This window comes from Cololabis saira, chromosome 19 (assembly GCF_033807715.1).
Source record: "Cololabis saira isolate AMF1-May2022 chromosome 19, fColSai1.1, whole genome shotgun sequence".
NCBI lineage: Eukaryota > Metazoa > Chordata > Actinopteri > Beloniformes > Belonidae > Cololabis > Cololabis saira.
In genome coordinates this window covers 28,376,844-28,399,882 of record NC_084605.1, presented here as the reverse complement: position 1 = coordinate 28,399,882, position 23,039 = coordinate 28,376,844, and the positions used below count along the sequence as shown (strand labels likewise).

The window sequence follows — 23,039 nt, the reverse complement described above, 5'->3', positions numbered from 1 at the left end:
TGCTTTATTTTTTATTGCACTGTCTATACTGGTTGCGAGCGACGCGGCGCGATGCGACGCGGCATGCCGTTTTGAACTGGACTTTTGTCGAACGCCCTGCTTCTATTTTCTTCCTGTCGCTCGCGTTGAAAGCCGGTTGAAAGTTGAAAAAAAAAGTTGAAAATGCTGTAGGAATCATTTCAATACAAGAACCTCTATAAAGTGGCAGCTGCTGGAGGGAGATCGCCAGGGAGCTGGAAGGTTCTGATAAGATAATAAGATATAATAAGAATCTTAATTATTATTAAATATTATTAGGGCTTAATTTGTGCCGGATCCTGCCGGATTTCTCGTGTCCTCTGCTTTTTCCCCACATCCCAGTAATGATCTGACATGCTGACATGTTTGCTGCATTTAACACCACACGCCGGTCACTCCATGCTGTTCACTGTTTGATTGCGTCACCGTTCGTTTTTTTCCCCACTTATTCCACCGAATAATAAGCTTGTTTTCTGTTTAGAAAGTACAAACGTAGGAAGATTACAAGTAATCATCCATCTTTTACTTGTCCCTTTACTCTTTTAGGAGTAATTTTAGGAGTTTCTTTCTGGAGCGCACGGGCGGGTGAATAAAGGCTGATTTATGGTTCCGCGTGAAATCGACGGCGTAGCCTACGGCGTAGGGTACGCGGCGACGCGCACCGTTCGGTGAGTGCACCGCGTACCCTACGCCGTAAGGTCTGCGTTGGTGTAACGCGGACCATAAATCAGCCTTTTAAAAGGCGAGTCTCAGCTGTCAATCAAAAGAACGTGGTAGAACGTGGGGGCCGTTAAACGCGTTCAGTGTGGACAGAGCGCGTCCGATGCCACGCAGTGCGACGCGACAGTCGGACGCTCGCATGCAGTTAGGACAGGCTGTGAGAGATAGTGACTTAAATTATCATAATTCTTGGATAAGCTCCGTACATTAATATGAAAAATAGAAAATGTTTTGGGTGTAACCGATTGTAGTTTTGGCACAACTCTTTAAAAGTAATTTTTTCATAGTATTTGCATATATCTGGTTTTTGTAAAAAGGTTAGAAAATTTGAGTCAGGGTCATGTTCATTATATCTAGAAAGTCTATTGCTGATTTCAAGTGGGGAAAAAATAAGGGTCTTATCATTAACATACCGTGTTTTGCCATCCATTGTCAATATTAAATCATTGTTTTCAAGATCATGGAAGGGAAACTCAGATAAACATTTTTGGCAAGTCCAATTAACCCACTCTACTGCAACTGGAAAGTTCAAAAATGTACATTTGGGATGATAGCCACTTTTGCAGATACCACATTCATATATTGAATCTTTTATAGTTTCATTACATGCGTTACAGATCTTATGGGGATGTAGTATGTTTGATATGTTATTTTGAGTCATGATAATACTAAATGAATATTGAAACAGTGACAGTTAAAATATGATCATATCATCACATCAGGTCATTCATGAAGGACGTGGTGGGTGAATAATAAGTTGGTCATGCCGCAGATATGCAATCTGTCCCTTGTCACGTGCTTCCTTAAGTTTCGGACGCAGCTCCATTCGTTTCTGTCTCACATTATCTGTAAAATCTTCATTGATGAAGATCTTGGTGCCTTTAAGTTTTTTCCTCTCCTTATAACTTCCTCTTTATCTTTGAGACGGAGCAACCTCATAAAAACTGGCCTTGGCCTATTTGCCTGCTCTTCAAATTTTCCCTTACGATGTGCATATTCAACTTCAATTGATTTGGGGTCAAGTTCCAGTTTGTCGGCCAACAGTTGTTTAACTTTAGTTTCCGTTACCTGTGATGACTCACTCCATTCTTCTGGGACTCCATCAATGATGATGTTATTCTTCTTTGACTGGCTCTCCAGATACTCTGTTTTACCAGAAAGTTTGTCATAAGAAGCTTTTGAGATGCTCTTAAGACTGGTGGCATGGTCAGAGAGTCTCTTATTGAGATCATCTATATCCTTCTGTGAGAATTACAAACTGTTCTTAATGTCCTGTACATCTTTCATGGTGTTGTCCATCCTTTGGTTGGTAGAGTCCATGAATAATTGGACAACGGTCTTGAAGTTTCTTCCTTGTTGCTCAATTAAATCTTGAAAGAGGGATTTCTGCTGATCTAGCAACTCATGAATCATAGGCAGTGAATAAACATCCTCCTCCTGGTTGACTTTTTTCGGCCCCATGATGAACAAAAGACCAAGGAAATGTCACAACACTAGGATGAAAGACTCCTCTATTTCCAGTTACCACGATAAAATAAGTCAGTAAAAAACAAAAAGAACTTACTGACTACTGCAATCAGGAGTGCTAGTACAGGCTGCTTCTGCTGAGGCCTACTGGTGGTAGAAGCTGCTGGTAGAAGCTGCTGCTGCTGCTGGTATCTGAAGCCTGCATTTCATCAGGGGGGGTGCCTGCAACATGATACTCAATAATCTGGAATGAAAAGGCCTAAATAGCTAAATGTATTATTTTAATCTCAATATAGAAGCCCTGGCTTCATTTTAGTTGTATTTTATTATTTTTGCATTATTACCCTGATGTATCAGAACTGAAAATCTAACAAATGTAAGTTTGTTGTTCTTCCTTGGGGGACTAATTTAATTGTAAATGACTAGCGTTTTGCTAATGAATGCTGAATGGGCAGTTCATATTTACGCCAGATTATGACATGATGTCTGACCTTGATGACACTTGGAGGTCAAACAGATCTTCTGACGGAGGACTGGGATAAATCCTGTGGAGAATAGCTGATACACAATAAAAACTGAGGAAAACAATCAAACTGGGAACCTTTTATTTTTAAGGGTACAGCTCCATTTACTTATATTCATTTGGTACTTTAGTAGTGAAAAACATCAAAATTCAGATTTTATAAATACTTAAATTCTGGGTGTTTTTCAACCTCCCACCTACATTTTTTTCTTCTCAGTTGGTCCTGATACACCATCATTATCCAACAGTGCTTCATACATGAAACGCTCAGTTGCTGCATGTTTGTGTCTGTTAAGGTGGACTGCATGGAGGAAGCTCTCCAGCGCTCCAAGGACAGCGGTCACTCCCCCGACCTGAAGGTCTCCGTGCTGCTGGACTACACGCGCGGATCTCGAGGTTGTTGTTGTTTTCCGTCAGATCTTGTCGTGGCTGTTTAACACCGACCCCCCCCCCAGCGCTCACCACCGTTTCTGCGGCCGTGTGACTGTGTTCCCCGTCCAGGGCAGGTCAACTCGAGGACCATGCTGCTGCCCCTGCTGCAGCGCTTCACGTCCCAGATGCGGGTGTCTCTGTACCACACGCCGGACCTGAGGGGTCTGCTGCGGCTGCTGGTCCCCGAGCGCTTCAACGAGACCATCGGAGTCCAGCACATCAAAGTCTACTTGTTTGACAACAGCATCATCATCAGCGGGTACGTCTGCTGCGTCCGGCTGCTCATTTATCTGTTTATCTTTCTTTTTTTTTTTTTTTTTTTTGAGATTCATTGTTTTATTATCATTTTTCATCAAGACAAACAGCAAGGATCAACATCTCACTAACAGAAAGAGCAACCCCTTCGGAAATTACATCAGCTCAATTCTAAATCCAATGAAAGATAGAATGAAAAAAGTTTATAATTTAGTTAGGAATATGTGAAAACAAACAGAAAAAAATAAAAGTAAAACAGATAAATAAAAATAAAAATAATAATAATAATAATAATAATAATAATAATAATAATAATAATAATAATAATAATAATAATAATAATAATAATAAATAAATAAAATTGAGATGGTTAACATTTATGGCAATGGTACACAAGGTTGAAGGGTTATGTATGAATTGGACTTCTGTCTAATCTCTCAATATAGGTTATCCACTATCTGTTTATCTTTTAATCAGCACGACGCTTATCTTTTTTGACAGTTTCCATAATATTTTAAAAAGTAGAGCCCCGTTGTTTACCAGCAAGGCCGGAAAATCTCTCTGAATTTTCTGACATATGCAGCAAAAAATGAAGATCATTGGGTGTATCGGCGGGTGTGCTGGGAAGTCGGTGGACGCCGTGGCCGAGTAGTTTCCACTACATTTCATTTCAAGTAAAATAAGTGAACTCATATGTTTGGAGAACTACCACAATGATGGGTTCCCTGCAGCACTAATCCAAGAAGAAGCATCATCTGCCGAGACAACGTGTAATTATGTCTTACCGAACACCTCGTGAGTCGTATTGCATGGTTTTCCCCTGATTAGTCCCCCCCACCCATTTTATAGCTCCTTCCTGCATTCTTTTTGTTTTTTCTAAATTCAGCGGTGCATCTGCACGAGAGTTCCCTTCCCACACTTGGATGTTCACCAACCGATTCAGGACATATTTGACGTGTGTCTGAAAGTACACGGCTGCATTCGCAGACCTCAGAATGCAACTTTGTTTTCACTGCCGACGTCTTTTATTTCCTCCTTGGCACAAAGACACGTTACCCAAGCCTTTATCAGAAGCTCCTGGAGGTGAAAGTATGTTGTTAAAAAGCAAAACAAACTTCGTATATGGCCTTGAGTAGTAAGACATGTGCACCTTCTGGTTTTATCTGGTTTAGCCGGAACTGGTGATCTCAGCTGCTCAGCTGCAGGACAGACACCTTTTCCAGATGATTTCTACTCAACAACCGAAGCCCCCTGCACACCACAGGTGGCCAACGCACCGCTGTGCTCTAAAACCTGCACGTTTCAGCGGTTTGTGCCGCTGTCACATGAGGTCGGAGCTCTGCCGAGCTCAACTTTGGCCTCGTTGTGCCGTGATATTTACCGGCGGAACCAACCGACGGGAGGAAAACAAGGCATCCACCCAGGATGATATCTGAGACAAAAGTAAACAATGAACCCTTCAGCGTGGAAATGGATCTCCTCCACAAGCTCGAACCCACCAAGCTGTGCCTTCGTGGACCTGAGGGTCTTGTGCACACACATCTCTCTTGTCCTCGCTCAGTCTCTTGTTTCGCTTATTAGCATGCGACTAATAAATCTTAGTTGCTGGCAACGCTGCATACAAACCGGAGATTTCCCACCGAGCAACAATTGGATGATGTTTTGAAAGGCTCGTCTTGTTTGCTCTGTGCTCCCACGACTCCCTGCCAGCCCGTACGCCGCTCTAGGCTGCACGTTGCGTTTCTGGCGTTCAAGGGGCATTAGTTTCACATTCAGTAATTTAAATGGTCATGTTAGTCCAGAATGGGGAGCTTTTGCTGGAAGGGGGAGGTGAGCCAGCACAAGTTCATGTTTATGTGACTAACAGGGAAGGGACACACAATACAATTTCTGCAAATGCTCATACAGTTGTCTAATGTATAAAACCCTACATGGCCTGGCACCCCCTTGCCTCCAGGAATTTTTTAAATACCCACAGTCGCGGGTCACTCGAGCAGTGTCCAACAGAGACGTAGAGGTTCCATTCAGAAAAACTGCTTTTAGCCATAACGCACTATCCATAAAGGGTAGTGCGTTATGCAATTCTATACCTGTACACACAAGGGAATGCCCCTCTTTAACAACTTTTAAAAACCAGATGAAAATGTGGCTCAGAGGTCAACAAATGTGTACACACACCTAATGTGTGTTTGGGTCTCCTCCTATCTACTAACTTTTTTTTTATCATTCTTATTTTTACTAATTGTACTTGTCTTTACTAATTGTACTTATCTTTGTTTCTGTTTTCTTTTTCTTATTGCATCTTTACCTGTTCTGCTTTTAACACCTTACCTGCCTATATTGGACTACGGATGGAAACTAGCCTTGTGCTACAATCTGGCACATTTACATATGTACCGTATTTTCTGGACTATAAGCCGCTACTTTTTTCATAGGTTTTCAACCATGTAGCTTATACAAAGGTGCGGCTATTCTGTGGATTTTTCTTCCACCACTCGGGCGCTCTAACCGGAATTAGAATCAAAACTAAGACAAAATAAATGCAAAGAAGAATACGCTACTTGTTCTTTAGCAGATAGAAGTAGGTAGAAGCAGATTTCAAACATAAATAGATAAATAAATACCGGTTATTTTCTCTTGGTTCTGTCCTGTTTTAATCAGCAAAGTTGCTGCCGTGTTAAAAGACACTGTTAGGAAAGGATCTATTTAGGTACAAACATGTACATCATTTACAGTTCAAAATCATTCTGTACATGTAGTAAATATCTAATCTAACAACATAAATATCTCCGGCTTGCATATCTTTTTTTTTTTTTTTTTTAAATAGAGCGGATGCGGCTTATATACAGGTGCGGCTTATAGTCCAGAAAATATGGTATATATGTTCATCAATGTGCATTGTTCTGAGAAATAAATAAATAAATAAAAAAATAAAATAATAGCATCATTAGCTTCAGAAGCCTTTTTTAATTTCCCCCTTTGTTTTACCCCCAGAGCCAACCTGAGTGACTCGTACTTCACCAACAGACAGGACCGCTACGTGCTGCTGGAGAACTGCAAGGAGGTGGCGGACTTCTTCACCGAGCTGGTGGAGGCCGTGGGGGACATTTCCCTGCAGCTGCAGCCCGACGACTCGGTCACCATGCTGGAGGGCATGGTGCACCCGTACAAAGGTACAAAGCCCTCCACGCTTACACGTCAGAATCAGAATCACATCCACTTGTTTTGACAGCGTGCGACACTTCAGGCTCGATAGCGTCCCGATCTTTGGCGCCAGCAGCCGCCGGCTTTTACTAATGGGGCTTGAAAGCTTAGACAGGCCGGTTGATGCCGGTCAGAGAGAGACGGGCCTGCGAGAGCCCGGCGAGGAGATCAGAGAAAAGCTTTGCGGTTTTGCTCGCTCGGCAGCCGGACGTGAAATCGTCGGGACTGCATCTGCACACAGGCACACACCAGCGCAGTGTGTCCGTAACTGGAGCACGGCCTGCCAGGATGTTAGTTTGAGGGATGAATGACATCATGTCTGCAGGACAGGGCCTCGGAAACGAGTACCGAGAATAGAAATGTGATGTCATAGTGTTGCTGGAAGAGGAGATGTAGTGGGAACTGATATGCACACAGTTATTGGATGCACGCACAGAAGCTGGTTAAATTCCAGTGAAAAACATTTGTGTTGGATGACTTGGGAGAGTTTTAGCTGATTAGAAACGATGACGTGTCCTCGTGTGCAGCAGCAGCAGCAGACCGAGACAGAGGTTTGTCTGCATCTGGTCAGTAATGGAAACTGATGACACTCAAACTACTGTTTTTCTAGAAGTTTAAAGGGCCATTTCACCCAAATTACAGAGCACCTTTTTTGTTTCACTCGGCTGCTCACATCATTTTAATTTGGCTTGTTTTGTAGATCCTATCGTCTTGGAGGCATCTGTGAGGGTTTTAAGGTTGAATAGATACGTTGCGTGGCGTTCTCCACCAGATGTTGCACGATCTCATCACAGTTATGACGAATGAGAAAAATACATTTCCGTGCAGCTGGTAATTTAATCTGCACGTGTCCAGTTTGTGCAGTTTTATTTTTAAAAGCCCTTTGTCTCCCACACCTTCTCCTGGCATGGGTCTTTATTGTTTGTCATCACTAAGCTTGAACTGTCTTTTGTCTCTCTGAGCTGCTTTTTCAAGTTTTTTGAGTCACGGTGATTCTTGTGCATCCTGCACAGACAGACATCCGTCCCCACGGTGCTGCAGCCACGTGAACAGACAACAAATGTTGTTGTATCCGATGTCTAAAGCACGTTTGGTTGTACCTTTTTAGGCCGTGGACTGAAATTCATGGCAGTTTCATTATAAAACGTTCAACTTTTATTACCGTTGTGTCTGACATTGACTTCAGCGAGTTAGAGACTTGAAAGCGGAGAATTTCTGATCTGCTGCTGACCTTGACTGGAAAAGGTGTCAAATAGTTTTCAGTACTTGTAACTTCACGTAAATAAAACTTCCCTAGCAGTTTTTGAAAATGAACTCAAATATTTCTGATGTTAACATCCTAAATCACTGGTTAAGATATTACTTTATTATTATAAATAGTTATATTATTATTATTGTTATTATTATTGTTATTATTATTATTATTATTATTATTATTATTATTATTATTATTATTATTATTATTATTATTATTATTATTATTATTATATGAACATGTGGATTTATATTATTAGTTGCAATGGTCTGTGTGTGGAGTTAAATTCATCTGCTGTCTGAAACAATTAGTTTCTCCTGGAAAACCCTTTGCTTCCAGGGACCGATTGTTCCTTTTATTTGAAAACCTTGTCTTGTGTGTAGTATCAGCACAAGCAATGTTTTCCCTGTATTACAACACAGCCGTCTGCTCCCCCACATCGTACCGAGCGCTCTTGGCCACTGTAGTTTCTGCCTTCTCTCAGTAAAAGTGGAATGAATTATATTTGTGGTGCTCAAAGTTACAGTAAAAGGAAAATAAACTGTTACGTTTGATGAGATTTGCTCAAAGATGCTTTACTTTTCAAATGTAGTTCAACACACGCAAGTTTAAAAGGTAAAATTAGTTTTTAACCTGCAGGTAACCGTAGCAACACCACTTCTGCATGATGCCACATTACATGTTATGTTCCAGTTATAAATAAGCGAACCACGCCAAATGTAGTGTGCTTTTTTTTCTTTTTATTTTAAAATCAGAGACTGTTTTTTTAGGTGAACTTGCCCTTTAATCCAAACCAGTTTTAATGGTCATCCATCGACTAATCAGAAACCAGCATTTAAAACTCAGTGGCTGACTCTTGATCCCTCTCTGTCCTACTTTACCTCATCCTTAAGTTGTCTCCATCACTTAAAAGTCAAGTGTTTGGCAGATTTATTTCCTTTGGACCTCCTGGAAACTGTAGCGAGGACTTGCACCACTAAAACCGAACCTAAACAGAACATTAGCGTAATGAGTCATCCCTCTCAGTAATTGAGGATTATTCCAAAAGGAAGCGGACTTCTCTCTAAATGAGTCACGCACATGTACAAACAACCCAGAACACAGCGACCCAGAGATCAGTGCAGCCCGTCTCCAGGTTCCCATCATTTGTGTAAAAACACGCACTTGTCTCTGTGGGGACCAGGCAACCGGCAGGACTTCTCGGCAGCGGGGAGGAAGCGCATCATGGAGGTCATGAACACGGCCCACATGAGGCAGCAGCTGCTGCGCTGCTCGGAGGACTCTGGGGACGAGGGCCTGAGCGACGGGGAGGACGACACGTGGGTGTTCCCTCTGGTGCAGATGAAACCTCTGGGCATCCAGGTGGACGAGCAGGTCACAGAGGTGAGTCCCCACACGCCTCTTCTGGTTGGACTGTGAGAAATACACGTAAATCACTGGTCTTCAACCCTGATCCTGCATGTTTTAGATGTTTCCTTGCATCAACACACCTGATTCTAATTAATGGTCGTCATCAGCTTGTCATCCAGGGGCCGGATTCACAAAACATTCTTAAGAAAAAAAATCGTCCTAAGTGTCATTTTTTTCTTAAGTTCAGTCTTAAGAAGAAAAAAGAGAAGAAATCATATTCTCCAAAAAAGTTCTTAAGAAGAAAGTTGAGAAAATACTTAAGTTTCTTCTTAAGAAAAAACTTAAGAATAAATGGTATTCTTGAAATAAAAGTTCTTAATAAAAATATAAAAGAAAATATTTAGAAAAAATAAAATACTTTTTTCTTAACTTTAAGACAAACTTGACCTGTCTTAAAATTCCATCTGTGAAAAGGTAAGCCTGAATGAAATAAATAATAAATATAATTTTGTATACCAAGTACGTAGAGGTGCACTAAATAAAAACCCAAACATATGTAGCTTAATAAAATAAAATGAAATTCAATAGACTGATATGTTCATTTTAACACATTTATTAAAATTGTGACGGCTCTTATGTACAGGCGTACTGAATCCTTCATTTAGTATGCAGTATACAGTACATACTGATGCAGTTTGTAGCATGTAGTACTTAGTATGCCATTTCGGATACAGCCATATTTTAAGAAGTTCTTAAGTAGGAAAAATAAGAAATTTGTAAGAAATGACAGTTCTTAAGACGGTTCTTAAGAAAATATTGCGGAATTGCACTTAAGAACTTTCTTATGAACTTCTTAATTTTAGATCTTAAGACATTTCTTTATGAGACTCTCTAGCGCCACCCTTCACCACGACGGCCGTCGGGGGTACTGCAGCCAACAGTGAAGCCGGCACGGGAGAACGGGGAGAACCATAGACATCATATAGAACATATATAGTGTTCTATATGATGTCTATGGGGAGAACGTGCATGCAGCGTCATGTGACGTCACATCCGCAGCCCAGCGCGGGAAATTCGGGACCGAATTGCAGCACATTTTGCAGCACACAGCCTGTTCAAGGCAACGGAGAGATACACTAGAGGGCTCATTCTTTTGGGTTTGGAACGCTTCATCTGACATTATTACTAGAAAACTTAAAATGTATACGGATTTTTTTCATAAATCCTGCCACAATCCGGCCTCAAGCTCCTTTAAGATCGTTCTTGAGAACATTTTGGTGAATCCGGCCCCAGGTCTGCACAAGTCTGTTAATGACACAGTCACTTGTATCATGGTGTGATGAAGCAGGGAAACCTCTAAAACATGCAGGACCGGGGGTCCTGAAGACTATGGTTGAAGACCACTGATGTAAATGATGCAACTGGACTCTCTTGTCTCTCGCCGACCCCCCCCCCCCAGCGCCTGCTGACGGACGCCGGGCCGGACTCCACTGTGTACCTGACGTCGGGCTACTTCAACCTGACGCAGGCGTACATGCAGCTGGTGCTCGGGGTCGGCGCCAGCTTCCGCATCCTCACCGCCTCCCCGGAGGTCAACGGGTTCTTCGGGGCCAAGGGCGTCGCCGGAGCCATCCCCGCCGCCTACATTCACATCGCCAGGCAGTTTTACAACCAGGTGTGCCGGCGGGGCCAGCAGGAGCGGGTGCACCTGCACGAGTACCACCGGCTGCAGTGGACGTTCCACGCCAAAGGTGGGTGGAGCAGCAGCAAACACGCGCCCGCACACGTGCAGCGCAGCCGCCTCGCGCCAAAAAGATTGGACGCTGCATTATTTATCTGGTTTCAAACTGGATGTGTGTGCGGTCTTGCTTTTCTTATTTCAGTCACACACTCGCACCCTTGGCCTTTTCTGAGGCTGCCTGTAGACCTGCTGCAACGGCTCTGGCCATCACCGTTATGGTTGGCTTCAAAGCTTCCCCTCATTTTATTCCCACTGCTAAGTTTTAGTTTAACATATCAAGAAGAGAGTAATAATAATAACAACTAAAAGTTTCCCCAGAAATCCTGATTTAAAAAAAAAAAAAAGCTCTGTTAAATGCTGCAAACATTAATCAAGACGTCCAGCTTTGTTTTATTGCCTTGCTTTTATTTCCAGTGTTTTCTGGTAACAGAGGCTTTCCAAAGGAGGCCTGTCACCGTTTAGGATTGATCTGACGCGCGTTCAGCTTGTTTTTTACGTACACTTGATGAATGCCGGTGTTTTAAAGCGCCCTGCAGATACGGAGCTCTTTCTTTAACTTTAGTGATAAATGAGGCTCCGGGTTTCTAAGAAGTTCAGAAAAACCATATTAGACAGATGAATTAAATCACAATAATTCTATGTCATAAAAATTGTGATTACACGAACAATAAAGTAATATATATATTTCTTTAAAAAAAAAAAAAAGTGTAGTCTGGATGCCGGGATAAATGCTCCCCAGAGCTCCTCATCAGGTTTGTGGTTGAAAATCACGGTGAGCTGGAAATTCGAGGAATGTTCCAGGGAGCATTTATCCTGGTGTGTGGACTTGTTTTTGTGGACACATTTCTTTGTTCGACACCTGGAGTTTATATTACAGATGTGTGTGCTTTTTTGGCATGATTTTCTTAATGTCAAGAAATAAGAGGTTTACGTCTGAAATGGAAAGATTTTCACAGCATCTTTATTTTGGTTTTCTCTCTTAACAAAAAAAAAAAAGTACGTACTGATATCAAACCCCAGACTCTCAGATGAGGTGTCTCAGGGAAAATTATGAAACGCGTTGCTCTCTGTGCTGCTGCTCTGGTGGTGTGTAGCGTGAGAATCAAAGGCTCGTACAGTCACTGTAGCCTTGGGACAAGGATGCACTCTCACACTCTCATATTTTGAGGTTTTGGATCCGCGCCGGGGATTTCTGCATGTGCTTCCTTTTAGTTGTGGTCTGGGCCGACAGAAATCTCTGCTGGAAATGGCTCTCTGAAGCATTACCTCCTCTCTGACTCCGATTTTCCTCTCCTCGCAGGTCTGTGGTATTACCTCCGGGGGCAGGATCGGCCTTGCCTCACTCTAATTGGCTCCCCTAATTTCGGTTACCGCTCGGTTCACCGTGACCTGGAGGCCCAGATCGCCATAGTAACAGAGAACGAGGAGCTGCAGAGCCAGCTGCAGGAGGTCGGTCCATTATCCCTCCAAACCGCAGCCAGAAATGATGAACGAGTGTGTAAAGCGTTGCTGAACCTGTGCACCTGTGTTTGAACCCGGCAGGAGCAGGAGATGTTGTACCAGCGCTCCGCGGAAGTGTCCAACTCCACGTTTGAGCGGCCCGACCGCCACGTCAAGCTGTGGGTGAAGCTGGTCACTCCCCTCATCAAGAACTTCTTCTGAGACCCCGGCAGGTGAGAAGCGTATTTTCACTGATGTTGCGTGAGACGAGCTGCTGCAGCTTGTTTGCACTTATTCTCGGTTCATTGTGGGAAAAGTCCAGCTCGTCCCGAAAGAACAAGGAAAAATACAGCAAACAAGTTGTAAATCTGCAAAATAAAACCAAAGTCCGAGTTTGAGCAAAGTGCTCTTTGGTCGATTTCACAAAGTTTCAACAGGAAAAACCACTTTCCTGCCAAAGTTTAGATATTTCATTCAGATCGTTATTCTGGTGAAATTCAAAAAACAGTGCAGGGTTGCAACCCACTCAAGTTGCACAAACAGCTTCCTTGGTCTGTATTTTTGTTGTCCAATAATTAACAGAAAGAAAGAATTATCGGCCCGCGTTTCAGCGTTTGATCCACAGCAGCACAGAGCATTTAATGGATCATTACATCATTACCCAACAATAAAGATTAAAACAGGGCTAAAGATGAGCAACACTCAGAGCCGGTCACCAGCAGCGTGGCGTGTCGTCTCCGAGTTACCCAGTTAGGGGGAAACGCTGGCAGGGAAGCAGCTCAGCCGTCACGACTCCGTTCCTCTTCAGTACGGATAATCAGTGTGTCGTGTCAGGAGTCAACCTTGATTTCCAGGGTGCAGCGGTAACTATGGAAACTGGTCAGGAAAAATGAAGGATGTGCTGCAGACAGTGACAACCAGACCAATGAAAACAAGCGGTCCAGGCGTGCAGCGGAGCAGGAACGCAACTGGATGACTGTTGTTGGTTTTGCAGTAAAAACTTGTTTTTAGCAGTTCTCCGGCCATCTCAGTTGTTTTGAAATGTTGCTCTCGGACGCCCCTGTGTGAATCATCGTTTAAAGCCTGATTGCAATAGGTTTGTACAGACGTTCTCTACCGGGTCAGTAATGACTTAGAAGATTTGCACCTTTTATTATAGTTTTTTGTGTGTGAAAATATACCTGCAGACAACTGGGATGATCAGCTGATTGTTTTTTTTTTTTTTTTTTTTAATATATTTTTATTAGGGGGTAAGGCACAGTGGAACAGGAATAAAAAAAATGATACTGTCTACCTCCTAGGATGTTTTTTTTTTTGATTCAAGAACAGAACAAACATTCAACGAAAATAATAACAAATAAATGCAAATTATTTTAAGTAATATTTAAGCATTAAAGCTACACAGAATCAATTAAAAAAATAGATGAATAAAAAGCGGAGAAAAAAAAAAGAAAACAAAAAAAAAACCCAAAGCAAAAAAAAAACAAACCCCAAAAACAAAGTAAAAGTAAATAAATAGATAAAAAGGAGGAAGAAAGAGAGGAATGAGAGAAGAGAGGGAGGGGGGATCCATCAATCAGGAGGCAGGGACTGGAGAGAGTGGAAGAATGTAAGAAAGGGAAGCCACTTATTATAAAATTTGTTACAACTACCCTTCAGTGAATATCTAATCTTTTCCAGCTTCAGAAAGCTGATTGTTTTATGGACCAACAGAAAACATCACAAATGTTCACACCCGTCGCTTCGATCCAAACCAAGTCACAGTGAACCACAATTTTGTTTTGACTTCTTTCTATATTCCTGGACCATTTCTGTTGTTTTTTGTGCAGATTTTGTCTGTCGTGTTTGCCTCGTGGACAGAACACAGTCCTCAGCATGTTGTGCTGAATCACACAAACACACACAGTCAAACAAGCTGCGGCTTCTTCGAAATGTTTGCAGTCATTGTGGTGAGTCCCAGGTCCCGTCCTCGCCTTCCCAGCAGCCTCAATCACCAGAGTGCGAGCGGGGACAGCGGGTCGGCTGATTCACTGCTGTCAAGAAGTGAGTCAGTGTTGCGTTGCGATGATGATTTGACACTGTGGACTGTGTTACTGTGAGTCCCGTCAGGACTGGAAGAGGAGAAGGATTCATCGGGCATCCTCTGCTGCCCAGGACACGGGCGTTCATGTCGACCAGGGATTCTGAAAAGAGGGTTTTATCATCCCCAAGCATCAGATAGAGGGAAAGCCAGGAGAGCCAGAGGAAGCCTCTAAGTTTCTGACAACAGGAAACATCAGCGGCTGGCTCTTGACAGTAAATGGGCGTCGTCTTTATTACCTGAACGCAGCCAGGAGCAACACAGTCGTCTGATCCGCTGCCAAAAGGAAACGGTTAAAAATAAGTCATCTTTCTGCCCTGGAGCGCTCAAATATGCATACAGGAACAATAATGAGTGTATTTTGGCCTATTGTTTGTTTAATGCTGGCAAGCAAAAAAATAAAGTGTGCAAGCCCTTTTAGGGGCTCAAGCTGCACGTATACTCGTACAGAATAGTACAACCCTTAAGATCGAGTTGAACCCAACAATCTGTTTACTGACGACACTTCTGACCCGTGAAAAGAAATAAACTGCTGATATTTTAGATTTACCGTCAATTAATTCAGTCAAACGTGAATGTTCCAGTCAGTCTTGTGATCAAATCCCCTTTTTATGAATCTTGTTCCTCTATTTCTCTCTTTGAACAAAAACTCACCCACATTTGAGCTGCAGGGTTGATTAGTTACGCCGAGTTGGTTCCGCACATCTTTATAAAGTTAAAATTTGTGCAATATTGACAATCATTTAAAAGCATTAATAGTCAATGTCAATGTCAATTTTATTTATAAAGCACATTTAAAAACCACAGAGGTCGACCAAAGTGCTGTACAGCATACAAGAAAATAAAACAATACCAAAAGAAAAACACAGTACACAGTGTAGAAACAATAAAATCACTAACATACTAAAATGATCGATAAAATAGTAATAAAAAAATAGATAATAGAGAATAGACGACAAAGAACAGACACATAAAGTGCACAATCACTTCACACAGATGTGGGGAACTAATTTGTCACACACTAAAAGCCAAAGATAGTGGTGTAAGATGCACAGACGTGCACCTCTAGTGGGAGGAAGTGGTATTAGAAGACGTGCAGGTCTGTGTTGACAGTTATATGTGAAGCTGTGTTTTAATTAAAGATTAAACATCATTTTAAAGGTCATGTGAAGGCGAAAGGACATTGTTTCAACACATGATTTTAAAAATAAACACCATGTTGTCCTTGGATGAACAGCATCACATGCGACGTACATGTAAGATGTCAGTGTTTCATAAAAGCTAAAACAATAATGCCGAATAAATGTAAAAAAAACAACCACGAACACCGTCAAATTCACAGCTTGTGGACCCATCGATCATTTTAAGTATCTGTAAAGCTTTTCTGTCCTCGAGCGTTGCAGCGTTGCTCTCTCCAGGTTCCCGCCACGGCGTTGACATCTGGACTAGAACTAAACCATCGCAACAACTTATTTCTTTTACGTTTTTTATCCAGATTTGTTGGCATGTTTGGCAGAATTTTCCTTCAGTTTGATCGACTTTCACTCGAGCTGGAGGAAAGACGGCGTCACGTTTGACTCCAGATTACATTTAAAAATAATATGTGATCAAATCCAAACGTACATGTTGTACTCAAGCGTAGGAAGTTCTGCCGTCTTTCAGGGGGTTTGGCGACAAAAATATAAAATAAGACACATTTTTATACTTTATGGATGATTTCTGTCGAAATGCTTTTATAAGAGAGGATGTGTTTTCATTTCAGCAGCACGACCAGGAGTAGCTTTTTCTTCTTTTTTTTTTTCATGCTTCATAAATCCTGTTTCTGAACTATATCATGGCTCCAGTTTTTTGCGTTAGTTAATCTTTAAAAAGTCTGTGCAGTTAAATCTCATTCACTTCCTGCTCCGAAACCTTCAACCTTTAACTGGATCTCACAACTTTGTTTCCAGCTTTTAGTTTTATCTTTCAAAATGAGTTACTTTACATTCAGATACTTCAAAAACCTGAATGTGACAAAAGGGCGTCCTCTTGTACATCAGTTTATCTGATACCTTTTATTCTCTTTCTTTGCCATATGATAGCTTGGCTCTCCTATGAGGAGTTTTTATTTTATTTTGTAGTCCGGCAGCAATAAACAACGTTCATTTTGATTTCTTTGTCAGTTAAGTAGCAGTTTGAAGACGTGTCTGTTTGTGTGCTCCTCTTTGTTTCCATCTGGTATTGTGATCTGTGGACTTCACTTACAGTAAATCCTCCTCTTGTTTTCCTCGCAGAGGGGAAAAAAAACAAAACCCGGCCGTCCAACAAAAGCTTCTTCCGTTGATAAGGCGGACAGATGTTATCGGCAGCGGGGTCCTTCCACTGCAGGCAGCAGGTTGAAGCTTGTCAGCAGGTTTAACACGCAGCTCACGACCTCACGACCTCGCGACCTCGCGGCTGCTGCACAGGGCGGTTTGAGGGACGAGGCTGCCCTCGAGTGGCGGGCCGGGGCACGTCTCAGTTGCTCTGATAGTTAGTTAAAAAAACCACATGTAGCGCAGAGGTCCATCCATCCATTATCTATACCCGCTTTATCCTTTGCAGGGTCACGGGGGTCTGTTGGAGCCTATCCCAGCTCATTACAGGGGAGAGGCAGGTTCACCCTGGACAGATCACCAGTCCATCGCAGTAGCGCAGAGGTGTCAAAAGTATTCACCTTCATTACTCAGGTAGAAGTATAGATACTAGAGTTTAAAAATACTCCTGTAGAAGTTGAAGTATCAACTCAAGTTTTTTACTCAAGTAAAAGTATAAAAGTACTGGTTTCAAACTACTTAAAGTATAAAAGTAAAAGTAATTTAAGGGGGAAAAAAGCCATTAAGGACAAAAGCCATTGAAAATGAATGCATCTTAGTATAATGCAAATATATTAAAGAAGCATATATGTGTACTATTGAGCATTAACATGTGTTTCAGAGAGCAGCAGATATGATGACTAGTTGCTATAAGTATTGTAATGGTGCAAAAAGTCAAACTTCAGAGGCATGTTGTCATTTATCCTAACCTTTATTGGAATGTACATCCAAGTTTAGTTGCAGGAATCTGAGGGAACGGATGTAAGAACAAAACTGGACAAGAACAGCTGAAACAACCACAACCAAATTCACTCAATCCGGATGGAGCAATTTAACTGGATAGTTTTTATTTAAAGGCCGAAATGAAATAGAGTAACGAGGCTGTTTTTAAAATGTAAGGAGTAAAAAGTACAGATAATTGTGTGAAAATGTACGGAGTAAAAGTAAAAAGTCTCCAGTAAGGTATAGATAACCAAAATATCTACTTAAGTAAGTATTTGTACTTTGTTACTTGACACCTCTAATGTAGCGTGCTCACCATTAGGGAAACCTTACTAGTCCCGGGTTGGACCCCCTTGTGCCTTCAGAACTGCCTTATTTCTTCGTGGCACAGAGTCTACAAAGTGTTGGGAACATTAATTTTGGTCCTCCTTCGTGATAACGTCCCGCCTTTGCTGCAGATTTGTGTGCTGCACATCTCGGATGTGAATCTCCACCACATCCTGAAGTTGCTCTAGGGTTGAGCATCAGGAGGTGGCTGAACTGTGATCATAAAGGGACGGACATGCTCAGTAAAGGTTCAGTTGGTACTCAAGGACCTAAAGTGTGCCAAGGAAATATAATTCGCTCCATTACACTACCACTTACACTACGCCTAAGCTGCAGGTGGATCCATGCTTTTATGTTGTTTACGCCCCATCCTGATGTTTCCTTCTCTAATAACAGCCACAATCGAGCGTCATCAGACCAGGCAACGTGTTTCCAGTCTTCTAATCTCCAGTTTTGGTGAGGCTGCGTGAGTTGTAGCCTCAGTTTCTTCTTAGCCGACAGGTTTGGTTCGACTCCTGCAGACACTCTGCTTTAAGTTACACTGGACAATAATAATAATGCTTTTTAGTTATTGGCACTTTTCAGAGCACTCAAGGAAACCTTACAGGAAAAAATAAATAAAAAATCAACAAAAGAGCAGAAGCTTAAAACATCAAGTTAAAGGAGCTTGAGGCAAGAATAAGAAATGAGACTCATTAGCGCCACCCTTCACCACGACGGCCGTCGGGGGTACTGCAGCCAACAGTGAAGCCGGCACGGGAGAACGGGGAGAACGCGCATGCAGCGTCATGTGACGTCACATCCGCAGGACAGCGCGGGAAATTCGGGCCCAGAATTGCAGCACATTTTGCAGCACACAGCCTGTTCAAGGCAACGGAGAGATACACTAGAGGGCTCATTCTTTTTGGTTTGGAACGCTTCATCTGACATTATTACTAGAAAACTTAAAACGTATACACATTTTTTTCATAAATCCTGTCTCAAGCTCCTATAACATACAATATGGAACTAACAAGACAAGCTCAAAACTACAAAGCCTGTGTTTTTTTTGGAGTGGAGGAAGGCTGAGGAGGACCTGAGCGTGCAGGGTGGTGTGTAAAGAAGTAAAAGGTCTGAGAGGTATGGAGGAGCTGGGTGAGGGGAAAGCCTTGAAGCTGAGGAGCAGAACTCACGAGTGGATCGGGAGCCAATGAAGTTCTGATGAAATGAGTGACTGAAGTCTGAACTAGGACTCGTGCAGTGAACCAACGAGAAGAGAATTGGAGTAATCGGTGTGGGACGTGACCAGAGCTGCAGGGGGAGAGGGATGGATGAGGCGGCTGGTGGAGGCAGCAGACCCGGCATCGTGAGTGTGAGCGGTGAAAGATGGAGAGCTGTCAGGGATGACACCCAGACTCCTGCAGGAGGGAGGGCGAGGACTACGGAGCTGTCAACGAAAACCCGTCGCCTTTCTGTCATCTCAAACCTACGACGGAGTATTGGGGCCAAACAAAAAAACAAAAAAAGGAAATTACGAGAATAAAGTCATAATGTAATGAGAATAAAGTCGTAAAATTACGAGAATAAAGTCATAATATTACGAGAATAAAGTCGTAAAATTACGAGAATAAAGTCATAATATTACGAGAATAAAGTCGTAATATATTATAAATATATAAATATAACTTCACAAGATGCTCAATATTCCTCATTTTAACACAGGGAGAAGAAGCTCTTCCTGTTAGAGTTCTCATGAATTATATTCTCATAATATTACGACTTTATTCTCGCAACATTACGACTTTATTCTCGTAATTTTACGACTTTATTCTCGTAATTTTACGACTTTATTCTCATAATATTACGACTTTATTCTATTACGACTTTATTCTCGCAACATTACGACTTTATTCTCGTAATTTTACGACTTTATTCTCGTAATTTCCAATTTTTTTTGTCTTAGTTTGGCCCTAATACTCCATCGTACAAACCGGCCTGCTTCTGGATTCCAGCAGGATGTTTTTATGCAATGTTTCACAAGAATTTTCAAAATGAAAATAACACCAAGCCCACTTCAAAATAAAAATGTATTTAGTTTCCTTTCCTCAGAATGTAATCTTACAGAAATCTCTTCCCCCCAGAAAACACTATGTTATACAGAACAAGGAAGCACAGGTGATACATTGTTTTTAGAGGAAGAGGAAAGATGTCAGTTGAGTAACTGGGTCTAAAGTCTTACATGTTTTGCAGGAAGCTGGAAGAGGATTCTGGGAAAATCTTCCAAACGACTGATGCTTCTGGGTTGATAGTGAGGGAGACGCGGCCCATTACACATCGTGCTCATCGTGCCAGCACCCGGCCTTCACATGTCGTCCTCTCTGTAATAACTGTCATGATTTCCCCCTCTGTGTGTCTGCAGGCAGGTTGCTTCAGCCCTGTATTTAAGGTCGACGGGGAGGTGGTCCCGCTCCATCAGAAGAAAACCCCGATGCACCTGATTGGCATCGGCGTGCCGAGACTCGACGTCTGCAGCGTCACTTCCTCAGCGGTGTCACAGGAAGAGACTCATTAACACGCAGGAGGGATATCTGTCGTGAGTTTAGGGGTAAAGCCTCTTTATTTCAGCTCTGTACCTGGTTTACTCCATTTTATTTTCTACATTTTAACGATGGACTAAATCACACTGGATTTCTGGTTCTGTTGTGGTAGTTAAAAAAGCAAACAAAACCTCTTATTGTACAAGCACCTCCACAAGAACTGATGTTACATGGATGAAAGCTACAGGAGGACTGGTGAACGTCTGCGATGAGATGAAGGCTGTGATGGTAAACGGACGGGCGTGGTGGAGCGCTGCAGTCCCTCGAGGAGCCTTAATAACAGCTCTGCCAGTGTGTTTACAGCTCTGCCTACAACACTGTGTACCGTTATGTCTTCTGTTTGTAAATTAAAGGAAGATGTGAGTTTTTGTGACTTCAAATTTACACCAAAGAACGTTATTTAAAGCTGCAATGGGCAATATTTTGGATGTCAAGAACGGATAAGATGACTAACTTGAATGTGGGGAGGGTGATTTGTAAGTGATCCGTTTGTTTGGTCACGAGTTTCAGAGTCTTTCAACTCCTTGTTTTGGTTTTCAGACCTGCAGCTTAACTGGTTGAGCAGTTCTCGTAAAAAAAAAAAAAAAAAAAAAAAAAGCTCCTTCCAGTCAGACGGCGAATTATAGACTCCAAATGTTTGATGTCATAACTGATGTTTGTCAGTAAATAGATTTATATTTACACATTCAACAACTGACTTCATTGTCGGCGTAGGAGAAGACTCAGAAGTGGCGTCGCTGCGGAGAGTGGCTTTAGTAACCAGTCTGGGCATTTATACTCTGATTTTATTCAATTAAATCTGATAAATATGTTTAATGTGAACCAAAAATCAACACTTTTGACCAAAAATTAGTATTTAAAACTCTGTGAGGCGCACGATCACACAAGCTTTGACACTGAAAAACTTGGTTGTCGTGGTAACACGGCTTACAGGCAGGTGTTTTTTCGTCATTGTTGTTCAGAATAGCATTGTTATCAGCATAGACTACTAACAGATAAGAAAGCAAGTATATAAATACATATTTCATCAATACGATAAAGAAAATACATTGAAAAGATTATTTTGAGACAATGTCAGAAAAATGTAACACTTTGCAGCTGTCAGGAGTTGCTCCACATGACCAGCAACTTTCACAGCAATTTATTTAATACTGAATAGTTCTAAATACTAAACAAGAGGTCCTCTGTTATTTAAACTGCAGCGGTTGTATTTAGAAAAAAAACAAAAAAAAAATCATCTTTCTTATTCTTTTTACTCGTCTGTTCACATAACCTGCTCTTATGAGTGATGCGTTGGGAGAGTTTTGAGGTGAAGAAGCATGAAATGACGCATGCTGCACCTCTAGAGCAGTATCGCTGACCACCGCTGTGGTCCTGATCATCTCTGACTCGAGCTTCAGCGCTTCTCAAGCCAGCTTTGATGAAACTCCTTTGAATCTTCCAACTTCCAGGTTGAAACCAACAAAGAAGTAGGAAACGCTGCAGTTCATCCTCTGACCAGTAGAGGATTGCTCCCCCATGTTTAAAGGTCAAACCAAACACATTTACAGCCTGGTTCTAAAAAACATTTTGGTCTCCTTAGCCAGAGTTCATATCCACTGGACAGAGGGGTGAATTATTATTTTTTTGTACCACTATAAATCAACAACGTGTAAGAGACACATTGTAAAGTACTTTGCAGAACTTAAACAGAGTTTAAGATCAAATGGAGCGACATTGGTGTGAACCATTTACTGTCACAATCATGATTCTAGTTTTTGTTTCTTTTAAGAACAAACTATAAATCCAAAAATATTGAGAACTTTAACATTTATAGCATAACAGGGGTTGCAACTAAAGCAGGAACTGGAAAAATAAACGTGCTACCTTTTTCAAAAAGAAAGTGTAAAGAAGTTAGTCAGACCATTAAAGCCTGGGCTTATTTTTGACATAATTTGATTGAATTTTGGGGACTTAGATCAGTAAGACTCACTTTTACATTTTGTAAGAAAATGCTCCTTTGTCACTCCTTCAGATGCTTCTCTGATAAAGAGAAGACTTGTATCCACTCAGATATTTATTGTTCCCTTTGATTATCTAGGATATGATTGATTGGGAGGCGGAGCCTGTCCCGCCTCTAGCAGATGGACCATCAGTATCGGTTGTCATGGTGAATGAAGTGAACCAGCTTCAGTTGAACTGGTCTGGTATCAGACTTCAGCCGATCAAGGTGAACCTCAAACAGCATCCTGCCGGGTATGTTCCTGGTTCTCTGTGGGCGTTAACGCGCACCGTTCAGCCCCTTTTAGCGCGGGAATCTCCCTCCTTCGCTTGAAGTGTCATCTCAGTGATGGCAGGGTTTAAAACAGGACGTGACATGATCAGATAAGATAAACGGCGGAAAACTGTTGACAGCAACGATGTAGATGTAGACTTCAGATCATTTCCACAGAGCATGACTAAATGCTTTTGTAATTGATAAGATAGTGCTGTTAACTTCTTAACTGGTTAAAGGGAGTAATATTTGTGCCAAGTAATAAAATTATTAATTGAACTGAATATACTTCAAATTTAATGTTTGGAATTCTGTCAAAATAAAGGAATCAATCAATGATT

General features: G+C 41.8%; 1 protein-coding gene across 1 annotated transcript in view; it reads left to right on the top strand.

Moving 5' to 3' along the window:
- The window catches only part of LOC133419589 (CDP-diacylglycerol--glycerol-3-phosphate 3-phosphatidyltransferase, mitochondrial), a 50,069-nt gene extending 29,166 nt beyond the window's left edge, over positions 1-20,903 (top strand). Inside the window, exons 4-11 of the mRNA XM_061708842.1 lie at positions 3,025-3,124; positions 3,230-3,419; positions 6,410-6,588; positions 9,058-9,257; positions 10,684-10,975; positions 12,266-12,414; positions 12,508-12,638; positions 20,267-20,903. Coding sequence (XP_061564826.1) covers positions 3,025-3,124; positions 3,230-3,419; positions 6,410-6,588; positions 9,058-9,257; positions 10,684-10,975; positions 12,266-12,414; positions 12,508-12,627 — 1,230 coding nt within the window. The 3' untranslated portion in view covers positions 12,628-12,638; positions 20,267-20,903. The remainder of the gene's footprint in view (positions 1-3,024; positions 3,125-3,229; positions 3,420-6,409; positions 6,589-9,057; positions 9,258-10,683; positions 10,976-12,265; positions 12,415-12,507; positions 12,639-20,266) is intronic.
- The last annotated feature ends 2,136 nt before the right edge of the window (positions 20,904-23,039 follow it).